Source organism: Theropithecus gelada, chromosome 1, assembly GCF_003255815.1.
Source record: "Theropithecus gelada isolate Dixy chromosome 1, Tgel_1.0, whole genome shotgun sequence".
Classification (NCBI taxonomy): domain Eukaryota; kingdom Metazoa; phylum Chordata; class Mammalia; order Primates; family Cercopithecidae; genus Theropithecus; species Theropithecus gelada.
In genome coordinates this window covers 105,953,443-105,968,519 of record NC_037668.1, presented here as the reverse complement: position 1 = coordinate 105,968,519, position 15,077 = coordinate 105,953,443, and the positions used below count along the sequence as shown (strand labels likewise).

At 37.3% G+C, this 15,077-nt stretch overlaps 1 protein-coding gene across 6 annotated transcripts in view; it reads left to right on the top strand.

Annotated features, from left to right (window-relative positions):
* FUBP1 (far upstream element binding protein 1) overlaps positions 1-15,077 on the top strand; it is a 39,803-nt gene that overhangs the window by 6,294 nt on the left and 18,432 nt on the right. For 3 of the 6 annotated variants that reach the window (XR_003118164.1, XM_025378187.1, XM_025377567.1), the window contains exons 2-13: positions 2,530-2,620; positions 4,330-4,368; positions 4,852-4,891; positions 5,418-5,470; positions 5,561-5,632; positions 5,766-5,823; positions 7,309-7,471; positions 7,572-7,670; positions 7,795-7,896; positions 8,192-8,294; positions 13,715-13,815; positions 14,169-14,310. Coding sequence is in view for 4 of the 6 variants with exons in the window: in XM_025378187.1 (XP_025233972.1) it covers positions 2,530-2,620; positions 4,330-4,368; positions 4,852-4,891; positions 5,418-5,470; positions 5,561-5,632; positions 5,766-5,823; positions 7,309-7,471; positions 7,572-7,670; positions 7,795-7,896; positions 8,192-8,294; positions 13,715-13,815; positions 14,169-14,310 (1,063 nt within the window). In the remaining 2 variants the exon portion in view is untranslated. Of the gene's footprint in view, positions 1-2,529; positions 2,621-3,442; positions 3,506-4,329; positions 4,369-4,851; positions 4,892-5,417; positions 5,471-5,560; positions 5,633-5,765; positions 5,824-7,308; positions 7,472-7,571; positions 7,671-7,794; positions 7,897-8,191; positions 8,295-13,714; positions 13,816-14,168; positions 14,311-15,077 lie in introns of all 6 variants that reach the window. The other 3 variants (XM_025376047.1, XM_025375251.1, XR_003118202.1) reach the window with 2 other exon arrangements.

The window sequence follows — 15,077 nt, the reverse complement described above, 5'->3', positions numbered from 1 at the left end:
ACCGTGCCCAGCTACGGTTTTTTTTTGTTTTTTTTTTGTATTTTTAGTGGAGATGGGGGTTTCACCATGTTGGTCAGGCTGGTCTCGAACTCCAGACGTCAGGTGATCCACCCACCTCAGCCTCCCAAAGTGCTGGGATTACAGGCATGAGCAACAGCGCCCAGCCTCAACTTTCATTTTCATTTGGTTAGTTTTTGAACTATTCAGTGGGTAAGGTTGTATAAATGTCTTTTCTCTGTATAGAAGTTTCTTGGAGTTCAAGGAGTGCTACTTTGCAAACTCAAAGAATATTTATAAAAGCTAACTGCAGAAGGTGTTCATAGGCTAAACCGTTTCCTATTCTTGGTAGCACCATTTTCTCTGGCCTGAAATACTTTCCCTCTACTATTAGTGTCTGTCAGTGCCCAGCAGTGTATTTACTTTCCTGAGGAACAATTCAAATGCTAAGTGCTTTAAGACCTAAGGGTGGAAAAGCAGTATTTTCAGGCATTATTAGGAAAATAAGATTTAAATTAGACACCCAGAAACAAAAACAGGTTTGTAATTGGTAAAGTGAAAGATGGTTAAAGAAGGTTAGATTGACCAAAGCTAGAGTTTTCTTTTTTTTTTTTTTTTTTTTTTTTTTTTTGAGACAGTGTCTCATGCCGTTGCCGAGGCTGGAGTGCAGTGGCATGATCTCGGCTAGCTGCAACCTCCACTTCCTGGGTTCAAACAGTTCTCCCACCTGAGCCTCCTGAGTAGCTGCGAGGCATGTGTCACCATGCTCAGCCATTTTTTGCGTGTTTTTAGTAGAGACTGAGTTTCTCCATGTTGGTCAGGCTGGTCTCGAACTCTTGACCTCAGGTGATCTGCCTGCCTTGGCCTCCCAAAATGCTGGGATTACAGGCGTGAGCCACTGTGTCCACCTGAGAGTGTACCTTTTTTTAATCGAGCAATCTAGTTCTTGATCCTAATATTCTTTGTGGTGGGTGTTTGCATTTTTAGATGAGGAAAAGGGAAATCTAGGAGTCCTAGGAAATACAGTTGGTATATGGGAACTGATACGTAATTAGACTTAAGCAATCCATGTTGAATTTATGACTTAAGCACTTAACTATAAATTTACCCTCTCCAGTTGTCTGATGATAATCAAAACTTGAAGCAGTTATCCATATTGGGATCTCTTTGGGGAATCCCAGTCACCAAAAGTTAGGTTTTCTTTAATATTTTTTCATGGAAGTTTTCAAATATACTCAAAATTGAAAGAATTATGTAATAAATTCTCATGAGCCCATCACACATCTTCAATAATGAATGTACAGCATTGCAGTGTGGAGCTTGGCCTATTGTTGACCACTCATCAATGTGGCAGAACCACTCCATGGTTCCCCATGGAAATGGGAACTACTTCAGTTCTCTTTTTACAGAAAAATTCAATAAATATCTACTGATTGTGCCCTACTTGTGACTTGAAGCCAGGTTGTTGTTGTTGTTTTTCTTTCTTTTTTTTTTTTTTTTTTTTTTTTTACAGTCTTGCTCTGTCACCCAAGCTACAGTGCAATGGCATGATATCAGTGCACTGCAACCTCCAGCTCCTGGGTTCAAGTGATTCTCTTGCCTCAGCCTCTCGAGTAGCTGGGACTATGGGCGTGCACCACAATACCTGGCTAATTTTTGTATATAGTAGAGATAGAGCTTCATCATGTTGCCCAGGCTGCTCTCGAACTCCTGAGCTCAAGCAGTCTACCCACCTGCACCTCCCAAAGTACTAAGATTACAGGCATGAGCCACCATGCCAGCAAAGCTGGGTATTTCTTAAATTTGTTCAGTCAGGTGCAAGAAATTATTTGCCCTACTCTGAAAGTTAAAAATATTCTAAGAGAATTATGGTTTCGCAGCTGAGGTTTTTTAAGACTTGAGCTCCTGGGGCTCCTGCATATATCCTTAGAACAACATTGTCCAGTAGAAGTACAATGTAAGCCACGTTTTGTTTAACCCAGCATATCCAAAATATTACCCCTTTTGCATGTGCTTAATATAAAAAATTAAGATGATTTCTATTCCAGGTTTTCAATATTCAGTGAGTAATTTTACACTTAGAGCAAGTGTCATTTCAGACTAGTCACATTTTGAGTACTCAGTAACCGCATATGGGCTAGTGGCTACCTTACTAGATAGCATAGCCTTTGGGTCCCACAAAGTGTTCACATTCTCTGTTTACACACATCTTTTGAAGTGTCATGAGAGAGAGCCAGATAGGATCCAGATTTTCTTTATATCTGTTTGGTCTGTCTTACGGATTCCTAGTTGATTACTTCTTTGTTGCTTCTTATAGGGATGTATCAGAAGCTTAATAAACTCATGATTATTATGTTAACTGCCTGAAGTATTAATTTTAGCAACAAATTGAACTATAATTTTAATTTTTCAAGTAAATTTTCTTATGTGATACTAAATATTTCATATATACATGTATTAGAAGTAAATGGGAGTTTAGTAATGAATAGTACATAGTAGTTTGTGATGATATTTTTCTTTTTTTTTTTTTAGATTGCAGCAAAAATTGGAGGTGATGCTGGGACATCACTGAATTCAAATGACTATGGTTATGGGGGACAAAAAAGACCTTTAGAAGATGGAGGTAAGTTATACTCATACGTATTTTAAATTGTTTTTCAGAGTGTTTAGTTGAAGTGGTTCTCAGTATTTTTTTGTTATTCTATTGAGACATTACTTTTATTATAAGGTTGTTAAAACTGTAAGGTGTATATTGGCCTAAAGAGGGGGGGAAGAGACCTAGAGAAGGTAAGTAAAATTTCAGTCAACCAGAAAGTTTTGTCTTACTAGAAAACAGTTTATTTTCCCTCTTTTAGGATTGTGCCAGATTGAAAGTTTGCACAGACGTCTTGTTAATAATATTAAAAAAACAAAAATATAAATTGCTTAGAAGACACTTCACTGGTTTTACTCATACATGAATGGATTTTAATATGCTGTGTTTTCGTCATTTTTCTATTTGCAATTACACTTTAAAGGTCGAAATTCGTATTGTTTGCTACTCTAGTGTGTTGCAGGTTATACCGTTTTTTTTTAATGTTCTTTGCTTTTAGTACTTTTGTGTTTCACGTTTAGCTGTAAACCTATAGATTAAAACAGTGGGTTCACAGTGCTTTGTAGTTTTAAAAATCATAATCATTGAAGCTTCTGAACTTAGAAGTCTGCATGTATTTTTTGTTTTAGGTTTGATGTATGAGTTTTGATACATTTTCTTTTTACCCTTTTTTTTAAAGGAAGGATTCTCACTGAGGCTATAGAATGTATTTGTAGCTTTTGACCAGGAGAACTTGGTTTCCTTTATTTAAGTGTCTTTCATATTTATAGTGAGGTTTTTAATATAAAAAAAAAATGAGCTAATGATGCTTCAGATGTTGTATGTAATGTATTCTTTTTATTTTATGTGTAGATGGCTCTTGGACAAGTCCGAGCAGTACAACACACTGGGAGGGAATGCCCTCTCCTTTTAAAGGCAGGAATTTTTATTTATTACCTGTGTTCAGTATGTAAACGTGAAATAAACCAGTGGATTCTTAAATGGACACAAATATTTCTTGGATTATGTGTCTGAATTTTTGCTGCACAACATTCTGATGGTTAATCATTTAAGTTTGAAGGGGGGAGGAGAATGTAGTACTTTGAGCTATAGGTTGTCTGTTCCAAGGTATGCATTGTATTCATCTGTGTAATGGATTTAGATGAAGGTAGTCGTGTAGTTGCCTTGAGTTTTTTTGTTTTTTGTTTTTTGTTTTTTTTTTGTTAAAGTTCTATTCAGTGAAATGTTTGTTTATAAATAATAGAACAGTTTAAGTTGAGATTGCCTTGTAATGTGGGGCTTTTTTTTTTTTTAATTTTTTGGGGCATAGCTTTGTGTCACTGTCCGATATACTCAACTTTTAATATGTCAGATTTTTGTAGTTTGATACGCTTTTTTCCCCCCAGTCTTCAGTTCCTGAGGTGGAAGCATCATTAGCCTTTAGCATGTGATATTTTGCTAGTAATGGACCTAAAGTACTTTGTCTTGTATCATTCTAATGTGCATAACATACATTAAGGTCAGTGATTTGTTAAGAATCAGATAACTATTTTAATGTCTGTGCATCTTTTGAATGTGAAGAGAATGAAGTATAGTTTCTTTTTTAGATTACTGAGTTTGTGTTGAATTTTGGCAGTTTTGGTTCAAATGATAAACCATACCTTCAGATATTTCAATAAATGTTTATATTTATTCTTGTTTGGGAGGGGAGAAGCTTTGTACTTAATTGGAAAAAAATTAAAAGACACTTAATTTTGCAGATCAACCAGATGCTAAGAAAGTTGCTCCTCAAAATGACTGTAAGTATTCCTTTTAAACTGGGTCAAAAGCTATATTAAGATTTTGTTCATATTATCGGGTATCTTTGAAGTTAGTTGGTTTATGAGTATTTTGGATCAGCTAGCCTGAATTTCTTTGTAAATATGTACCTTTTTCTCCTATTTTACAATCTGTCCCATTAATTGTGGCCAGGTATATGTAAGGATTGGTTGCCGAATTATTTTACATATTTAACAACTCCAATTCTTGATCTATGCTTGTACAACTTGAAAAAGGAAATTATATTGTTCTGTGCCATTGCTAATATAATGTCTTCCCTTTCATTGGCTCTCTTACCCCTGTCAGTGCCAATATAAATATTCTGTATAAAATTTGACTCTCTTCAAGGTGTTGTCTGTGCATTAGGGAAAGATTTTTGAATGTTTGATGTGATTTTGTTGTTAAATACATAAGTAACTTTAAATTTTGAATTTTCGTTTTATTTTTATTTAATTTTTTGATAGCTTTTGGAACACAGTTACCACCGATGCATCAGCAGCAAAGGTATAGTCACAAACTTTTCAAAAAGTACTCTGCAAGTTTTGGTTGAGCTGCATGTAAAAATACAACCACATTGGTATATATTCAATATATGTCTGTATTTTTTGGTGTACCTAGTTCATATCACTCCCCTTGGGAAGGTACCATAAAGTGATGATTTTTCTTTTGAGTGAGAAAAATTTGTGATTTGGAGAGAGAGAGGGAATTAGCCACAGTTTAGAAGAACAGGGGTGAATTAGAGTAACTGTTAAGATGACATTCTCTAAACTCCACTCCAACTCCTTTACAGTTCATGCCTTTTCAGACTGTTCCATTGATCATCCCTTCTTCACTTGATGTATCATCTTAAAATTCTTAATTTAACTACTCAAGTAATAAGACCATATTTTTTGACATGAGTCTGAGCATAGAACCTTAGTTTAAGCCATTGGGAGACATTAGACTTCCATTTTTATTAATAGATTATCTTTTATTTGTAAACAAAGTATCTTTCACTGAAGGAAAAATGGTACTTTCTGTTACTTTTTAGCAGATCTGTAATGACAGAAGAATACAAAGTTCCAGATGGAATGGTTGGATTTAGTAAGTAACTTGATTTTTAAAGTTTTGAAAACATGATCAAAACATACTTTAGAATCTTTCAACCAAAAAAACTTTTTTTTTTCTAACTAGTAATTGGCAGAGGAGGTGAACAGATCTCACGCATACAACAGGAATCTGGATGCAAAATACAGATAGCTCCTGGTAATGTTACATTCTCTTGGTATTTTCAGAGTGACTAGAAAAGTAGCTTTTTTTTTTTCTTTTAGGTTTCTAGTACTAATAATGCTGCCTTTAATCTTTTGACCTGAAGTTCTATTTTTGTTTTAAATTGTAGACAGTGGTGGCCTTCCAGAAAGGTCCTGTATGTTAACTGGAACACCTGAATCTGTCCAGTAAGTTTGAAAATCTTAAAAATTGACTTAAAGTAACAACAGGAGAACTCTTTGAATTTTCTCTCTGCACTTTGTTACTGCTTTATTTTACACTACTCTTTCGTTGCCTCCTTCCCTCCCAAGTCCTCTGACTCCTTTGAAGTTTATGCCTCATGCCTTTCTCAATTAGGGTTTATCATTAAACACAGAAAATGGTTAAAACAACTTCATATCTGCTCCAGTCTCTACTTGCAAAGCGAAGTGTAGCCTGGACAAGAATGCGCAGTAATGTTGACTGGTGACACCTAAAACTCACAGACATTAAGCTCAAGTGGACTGTTGTGTTGCCTGCATTTCCCTAGTTCCATTCACTTTTCCATTCCTCTCCAAGGCTCTTTAATGCTATATTTCCCCATCTCCAAATCTTCAGCATCTAACCCCACCTCTCTCCTTCTTAAGCTTATTTACGGAGAAAATGGAAACGAATGATAAGAAGCTTTTCTTTTCCCCTACTGCTAAACCTACCAGCCTTCATTTTTTTTCTCTGTTCACATAGTACTCAGGTAATTGCTTTCCTTTGTGTTCATGTGCCTAAAGCCAGCCCTTTCTTCCTATTGAAGGTTCAGCCTGCAGTTGTACTTTCTTCTGCATTATTAGTTCCCCCTCTTTACTAGATTTTTTCTTTTCTATTTTTTGAGATGAAGTCTCACTCTGTTGCCAGGCTGGAGTGCCGGGGCACAATCTTGGCTCACTGCAACCTCCGCCTCCCGAGTTCAAAGGATTCTCCTGCCTCAGCCTCCCAAGTAGCTGGGACTGCAGGTGCATGCCACCACACCCAGCTAATTTTTGTATATTTTTAGTAGAGACAGGGTTTCACCATGTTGGCCAGGATGGTGTCAATCTCTTGACCTCGTTATCCACCCGCCTCGGCCTCCCCAAGTCCTGGGATTATAGGCGTGAGCCGCTGCCCCCAGCCTGATTTTCTTTACAGCACTTTCCAAATAATACGTTATTCATTTGACATGTTATTTTTACTTATTTTAATGAAACGAAGCCACTCCAGCAGGAACCCTGTCTCTTTGAGTGTTACCACCCCATTACCTAAAATAGCACTTGCACATGGTTGATATTTAAGTATTTGTTGAATGAATAATTGTAGCATATGAGTAAGCAAAATGATAGTTTAAAAATGTAAATAAATCATTTAGTTCTTGGAAGAATCAGTTTAATTCTGAGATAACTTTAGCATTAGAGTTCTTGGAAATTTTGGACTATTCTTAAAAAAAAAATTGTATATCTAGAAAATTTATTGCCTAATCTCTCAATCTTTGACCCTTGATGGCATTTTCTTTCAGTTAAAAGTAAAAACATTGTTAAAGTTAGCATTAAGGCACCTAATCCTGAATTGGGGTAGGAGGAGTACTTGGTTACATTGTTTTGTATTTCTCTATTTGAATAAACTTGGGTATGCTACAACTTACTATTTAAATATTAATTTGTTAACAGGTCAGCAAAACGGTTACTGGACCAGATTGTTGAAAAAGGAAGACCAGCTCCTGGCTTCCATCATGGCGATGGACCGGGAAATGCAGTTCAAGAAATCATGATTCCTGCTAGCAAGGCAGGATTAGTCATTGGAAAGGGGGGAGAAACTATTAAACAGCTTCAGGTATTGTTATGTTCGTGAAATGGCTACTTTTGGTCTGTTTTGATGCCCATTTTTGTCCGCTCCCTTTTGTTAATATGTATTATTTCTATGATTATAACAGGAACGGGCGGGAGTTAAAATGGTTATGATTCAAGACGGGCCGCAAAACACTGGTGCTGACAAACCTCTTAGGATTACAGGAGACCCATATAAAGTTCAAGTAAACTTAACTTTATACTTTATAAAGAAAGAGTTTGGGTTGAATGGGGTTGGGCAAAATATGCATGAATAATTAAAATGTTTTGAGACGTGCTTTCTAAATTAGCTAACTTTTTCTACTTTAGCAAGCCAAGGAAATGGTGTTAGAGTTAATTCGTGATCAAGGTGGTTTCAGAGAAGTTCGGAATGAGTATGGGTCAAGAATAGGAGGAAATGAAGGGATAGATGTAAGTAAAAATACCCATTCAGAAATGGTTGTATGCTAATTCATAAATATAGTAGTGTTTTCTGTTTTGTGTTAAATAGCTCTAACATTGTTATCCTTTTATTTCACCTTTATACTTTAGAATACAGAATTAAGTATTTTATATCTTGTCACCCTATTTGCTATAAATATAAAATTATATGTACTATTATGATTTGAGGCAGATTTTCAGGAAATGGTGCTTTTTTTTAAATACTTTTTTTTACTTTAAACCCTGAGAAGCTAGTTTTCTTAATACTTAGTCTTTTTTACATAAGGTCCCCATTCCAAGATTTGCTGTTGGCATTGTAATAGGAAGAAACGGAGAGATGATCAAAAAAATACAAAATGATGCTGGTGTTCGAATTCAGTTTAAGCCAGGTGAGTGCATATAATAATCTTGTAAGTGTTGGCAGCAATGAGTTTTGACATACATTTATTATTGTTATTTTTTTTTTAATTTAAGTTCTAGGGTACATGTGCACAACGTGCAGGTTTGTCACATATGTATACATGTGCCATGTTGGTATGCTGCACCCATTAACTCGTCATTTACATTAAATATATCTCCTAATGCTATTCCTCTCCACTGTCCCCTCCTCACAATAGGCCCCAGTGTGTGATGTTCTGCTTCCTGTGTCCAAGTGACCTCATTGTTCAGTGTCCACCTATGAGTGAGAACATGTGGTGGTTGGTTTTCTGTTCTTGCAATAGTTTGCTGAGAATGATGGTTTCCAGCTGCATCCATGTCCCTACAAAGGACACGAACTCATCCTTTTTTATGGCTGCGTAGTATTCCATGGGGTATATGTGCCACATTTTCTTAATCGAGTCTGTCACTGATGGACATTTGGGTTGATTCCAAGTCTTTGCTATTGTGAATAGTGCTGTAATAAACATACGTGTGCATGTGTCTTTATAGCAGCATGATTTATAATCCTTTGGGTATATACCCAGTAGTGGGATGGCTGGGTCAAATGGTATGTCTAGTTCTAGATCCTTGAGGAATCGCTGCACTGTTTTCCACAATGGTTGAACTAGTTTACAGTCCCACCAACAGTGTAAAAGTGTTCCTATTTCTCCACATCCTCTCCAGCACCTGTTGTTTCCTGATTTTTTAATGATTGCCATTCTAGCTGGTGAGAGATGGTATCTCATTGTGATTTTGATTTGCATTTCTCTGATGGCCAGTGATGATGAGCATTTTTTCATGTGTCTGTTGACTGTATGAATGTCTTCTTTTGAGAAGTGTCTGTTCATATCCTTTGCCCACTTTTTGATGGGGTTGTTTGCTTTTTTCTCGTCAATTTGTTTGAGTTCTTTGTAGGTTCCAGATATTAGCCCTTTGTCAGATGAGTAGATTGCAAAAATTTTCTCCCATTCTGTAGGTTGCCTGTTCACTCTGATGGTAGTTTCTTTTGCTGTGCAGAAACTCTTTAGTTTAGTTAGATGCCATTTGTCAATTTTGGCTTTTGTTGCCGTTTTTGCTTTTGGTGTTTTAGACATGAAGTCCTTGCCCATGCCTGTGTCCTGAATGGTATTACCTAGGTTTTCTTCTAGCGTTTTTATGGTTTTAGGTCTTAACATTTAAGTCTCTAATCAATCTTGAATTAATTTTCGTATAAGGAGTAAGGAAAGGATCCAGTTTCAGCTTTCTACTTATGGCTAGCCAATTTTCCCAGCACCATTTATTAAATAGGGAATCGTTTCCCCATTTCTTGTTTTGTCAGGTTTGTCGAAGATCAGATGGCTGTAGATGTGTAGTATTATTTCTGAGGGCTCTGTTCTGTTCCATTGGTCTGTATCTCTGTTTTGATACCAGTACCATGCTGTTTTGGTTACTGTAGCCTTGTAGTATAGTTTGAAGTCAGGTAGCGTGATGCCTCCAGCTTTGTTCTTTTGGCTTAGGATTGTCTTGGTAATGCAGGGTCTTTTTTGGTTCCATGTGAACTTTAAAGCATTTTTTTCCAATTCTGTGAAGAAAGTCATTGGTAGCTTAATGGGGATGGCATTGAATCTATAAATTAGCAGTATGGCCGTTTTCACAATATTGATTCTTCCTATCCATGAGCACAGTGTGTTGTTCCATTTGTTTCTGTCCTCTTTTATTTCACTGAGCAGTGGTTTGTAGTTCTCCTTGAAGAAGTCCTTTACATCCCTTGTAAGTTGGATTCCTAGGTATTTTATTCTCTTTGAAGCTATTGTGAATGGGAGTTCATTCATGATTTGGCTGGCTGTTTGTCTGTTACTGGTGTATAAGAATGCTTGTGATTTTTGCACATTGATTTTGTGTCCTGAGACTTTGCTGAAGTTGCTTATCAGCTTAAGGAGATTTTGGGCTGAGACGATGGGGTTTTCTAAATATACAGTCGTGTCATCTGCAAACAGGGACAGTTTGACTTCTTCTTTTCCTAACTGAATACCCTTGATTTCTTTCTCTTGCCTGATTGCCCTAGCCAGAACTTCCAACCCTATGTTGAATAGGAGTGATGAGAGAGGGCATCCCTGTCTTGTGCCAGTTTTCAAAGGGAATGCTTCCAGTTTTTGCCCATTCAGTATGATATTGGCTTGGGTTTGTCATAAATAGCTCTTACTATTTTGAGATACATTCCATCAATACCAAATTTATTGAGTTTTTAGCATTAAGGGCTGCTGAATTTTATCAAACGCCTTTTCTTCATCTGTTGAGATAATCATGTGGTTTTTGTCTTTGGTTCTGTTTATATGCTGGATTACGTTCATTGATTTGCATATGTTGAACCAGCCTTGCATCCCAGGGATGAAGCCCACTTGATCATGGTGGATAAGCTTTTTGATGTGCTGCTGGATTCGGTTTGCCAGTATTTTATTGAGGATTTTTGCATCGATGTTCATCAGGGATATTGGTCTAAAATTCCCTTTTTTTGTTGTGTCTCTGCCAGGCTTTGGTATCAGGATGATGCTGGCCTCATAGAATGAGTTAGGGAGGATTCTCTCTTTTCCTATTGGTTGGAATAGTTTCAGAAGGAATGGTACCAGCTCCTCCTTGTACCTCTGGTAGAATTCGGCTGTGAATCCGTCTGGTCTTGGACTTTTTTTGGTTGGTAGGCTATTAAATATTGCCTCAATTTCAGAGCCTGCTATTGATCTATTCAGGGATTCAACTTTTTCCTGGTTTAGTCTTGGGAGAGTGTAAGTGTCCAGGAAATTATCCATTTCTTCTAGATTTTCTAGTTTATTTGCATAGAGGTGTTTATAGTATTCTCTGATGGTAGTTTGTATTTCTGTGGGGCCGGTGGTGATATCCCCTTTATCATTTTTTATTGCGTCTATTTGATTCTTCCCTCTTTTCTTCTTTATTAGTCTTGCTAGCGATATGTCAATTTCGTTGCTCTTTTCCAAAAAACCAACTCCTGGATTCATTGATATTTTGGAGGGTTTTTTGTGTCTCTGTCTCCTTCAGTTCTGCTCTGATCTTAGTTATTTGTTGCCTTCTGCCAGCTTTTGAATGTGTTTGCTCTTGCTTCTCTAGTTCTTTTAATTGTGATGTTAGGGTGTCGATTTTAGATCTTTCCTGCTTTCTCTTGTGGGCATTTAGTGCTATAAATTTCCCTCTACACACAGCTTTAAATGTGTCCCAGAGATTCTGGTATGTTGTGTCTTTGTTCTCATTGGTTTCAAAGAACATCTTTATTTCTGCCTTCATTTTGTTATGTACCCAGTAGTCATTCAGGAGCAGGTTGTTCAGTTTCCATGTAGTGGAGCGGTTTTGATTGAGTTTCTTAGTCCTGAGTTCTAGTTTGGTTGCACTGTGCTCTGAGAGATAGTTTGTTATAATTTCTGTTCTTTTACATTTGCTGAGGAGTGCTTTACTTCTAACTATGTGGTCAATTTTGGAATAAGTGCAATGTGGTGCTGAGAAGAATGTATATTCTGTTGATTTGGGGTGGAGAGTTCTGTAGATGTCTATTAGGTCCCCTTGGTGCAGAGTTGAGTTCATTTCCTGGATATCCTTGTTAACTTTCTGTCTCGTTGATCTGTCTAATATTGACAGCGGGGTGTTAAAGTCTCCTGTTATTATTGTATGGGAGTCTAAGTCTCTTTGTTAGTCTCTAAGGACTTGCTTTATGAATCTGGGTGCTCCAGTATTGGGTGCGTATATATTTAGGATAGTTAGCTTTTCCTGATGAATTGATCCCTTTACGATTATGTAATGACCATCTTTGTCTCTTTTGATCTTTGATGGTTTAAAGTCTGTTTTATCAGAGACTAGGATTGCAACCACTGCTTTTTTCCGTTTTCCATTTGCTTGGTAGATCTTCCTCCATCCCTTTATTTTGAGCCTATGTGTATCTCTGCTTGTGAGATGGATCTCCTGAATACAGCAAACTCATGGGTCTTGACTCTTTATCCAGTTTGCCAGTCTGTGTCTTTTAATTGGAGCATTTAGTCCATTTACATTTAAGGTTACTATTGTTATGTGTGAACTTGATCCTGTCATTATGATATTAGCTGGTTATTTTGCTCGTTAGTTGATGCAGTTTCTTCCTAGCCTCAATGGTCTTTACATTTTGGCATATTTTTGCAATGGCTGGTACCGGTTGTTCCTTTCCATGTTTAGTGCTTCCTTCAGGATCTTTTGTAGGGGAGGTCTGGTGGTGACAAAATCTCTAAGCATTTGCTTGTCTGTAAAGGATTTTATTTCTCCATCACTTATGAAACTTAGTTTGGCTGGATATGAAATTCTGGGTTGAAAATTCTTTTCTTTAAGAATGTTAAATATTGGCCCCCACTCTCTTCTGGCTTGTAGAGTTTCTGCCGAGAGATCCGCTGTTAGTCTGATGGGCTTCCCTTTGTGGGTTACCCGACCTTTCTCTCTGGCTGCCCTAAACATTTTTTCCTTCATTTCAACTTTGGTGAATCTGACAATTATGTGTCTTGGAGTTGCTCTTCTTGAGGAGTATCTTTGTGGCGTTCTCTGTATTTCCTGAATTTGAATGTTGGCCTGCCTTACTAGGTTGGGGAAGTTCTCCTGGATGATATCCTGCAGAGTGTTTTCCAAGTTGGTTGCATTTTCCCCGTCACTTTCAGGCACACCAGTCAGATGTAGATTTGGTCTTTTCACATAATACCATATTTCTTGGAGGCTTTCTTCATTTCTTTTCACTCTTTTTTCTCTACATTTCTCTTCTCACTTCATTTCATTCATTTGATCTTCAATCCCTGATAATCTTTCTTCCAGTTAATCGAGTCGGTTACTGAAGCTTATGCATTTGTCACGTAGTTCTCGTGTCATGGTTTTCATCTCTTATCAGTTCTTTTAAGGTCTTCTCTGCATTGATTATTCTAGTTATCCATTCATCCATTCTTTTTTCAAAGTTTTTAGTTTCTTTGCGCTGGTTACGTAGTTCCTCCTCTAGCTCTGGGAAGTTTGATCCCTGGGATATAATCTCCTGGTGTACCGTTTGCTAAGACCCTTGGTAAAGCGCAGTATTAGGGTGGGAGTTACCCGATTTTCCAGGTGTTGTGTGTCTCAATTTCCCTTGGCTAGGAAAAGGAATTCCCTTCCCCCTTTCGCTTCCCAGATGAGGCGATACCTCGCCCTGCTTCAGCTCTCGCTGGTGGGGCTGCACCCGCGGACCAGCATCAACTGTCCGACATACCCCAGTGAGATGAACTTGGTACCTCAGTTGAAAATGCAGAAATCACCCTTCTTCTGTGTCGCTCATGCTGGGAGCTGGAGGCTGGAGCTGTTCCTATTCGGTCATCTTGGGTGCCACACCCATTTATTGTTTAATTAATTTTGTTTCTTTGTTTTGAAGATGATGGGACAACACCTGAGAGGATAGCACAAATAACAGGACCTCCAGACCGATGTCAACATGCTGCAGAAATTATTACAGACCTTCTTCGAAGTGTTCAGGTTTGATAGAAAGTTAACATTTTCATTTTTTGTTTTTATGGAGAAGTATTTTCCTTCATGAAATCTGAAGTTTCCTCTATATCAGAGTCTGCTTGATGATGCTTTATTAATGGAGAAAGTTTAAATTGTTTTAAGGTAAAGATCTTGGAGCAGGAAGAACTACTACCTTAAGTGCTACCTTATTTACTCTTGAATTTTAAAAAATGTTATTACTTATGATTATTTGGGCCAGTTCATCTCTACATTTATGGTTCAGGTATTTGAGAGCTGGGAAAAATAGACATAATAATTTTATCATGAAAAAAAGTATTTGTGTGCTGATTTTTTTCCTTCTTGTCTATTCCTCTCTATAGGCTGGTAATCCTGGTGGACCTGGACCTGGTGGTCGAGGAAGAGGTAGAGGTCAAGGCAACTGGAACATGGGACCACCTGGTGGACTACAGGAATTTAATTTTATTGTGCCAACTGGGAAAACTGGATTAATAATAGGAAAAGGCAATGTATTTTAAACTCTTAATGTTTAACACATTATTCATTTTTCTGGACACTATTTCTGTTGCTGTTTTAAACAAGTGGCAATGCTTTTTCTCTGGCTGTGTTTTAGTAGAAAAGCATTCTTATGTTAATACGTAACAAGTAAAACATAAATGAAGGATCTAATGTATATTTATAAAAAGAGCAGGATTTTAATCTTACTAGCTTCTAGAGAAAGTGAACTAAGATAATTATTAGCATAAGAAAGGTCTTTTGACCCAAAAAGTTGTTTGAGTGTTTTTGTTTGTGCATTTTGGTTTTTCCCGACTCATATTTTAAAAATTTGAATGTTTATAAGTGTATTAGTTTATATTTACACTGCTTTTAAAAGCAGTTTATTCAAATATTTTATTATAATCACATTAAGGTTAAGTTTAAACATACTAAGTAAATGTAAATGTATTTTAAGAGAAGCATGAAATGCTTCCTAAAATTTGATTTAAAGTGTAGAATATTAAATGAAAGCCGGGCGCGGTGGCTCACGCCTGTAATCCCAGCACTTTGGGAGGCCGAGGCAGGCGGATCACGAGGTCAGGAGATCGAGACCATCCTGGCTAACACAGTGAAACCCCGTCTCTACTAAAAATACAAAAAAAATTAGCCGGGCGCAGTGGTGGGCGCCTGTAGTCCCAGCTACTTGGGAGGCTGAGGCAGGAGAATGGCGGGAACCCGGGAGGCGGAGCTTGCAGTGAGCCGAGATCGCGCCACTGCACTCCAGCCTGGGCGAC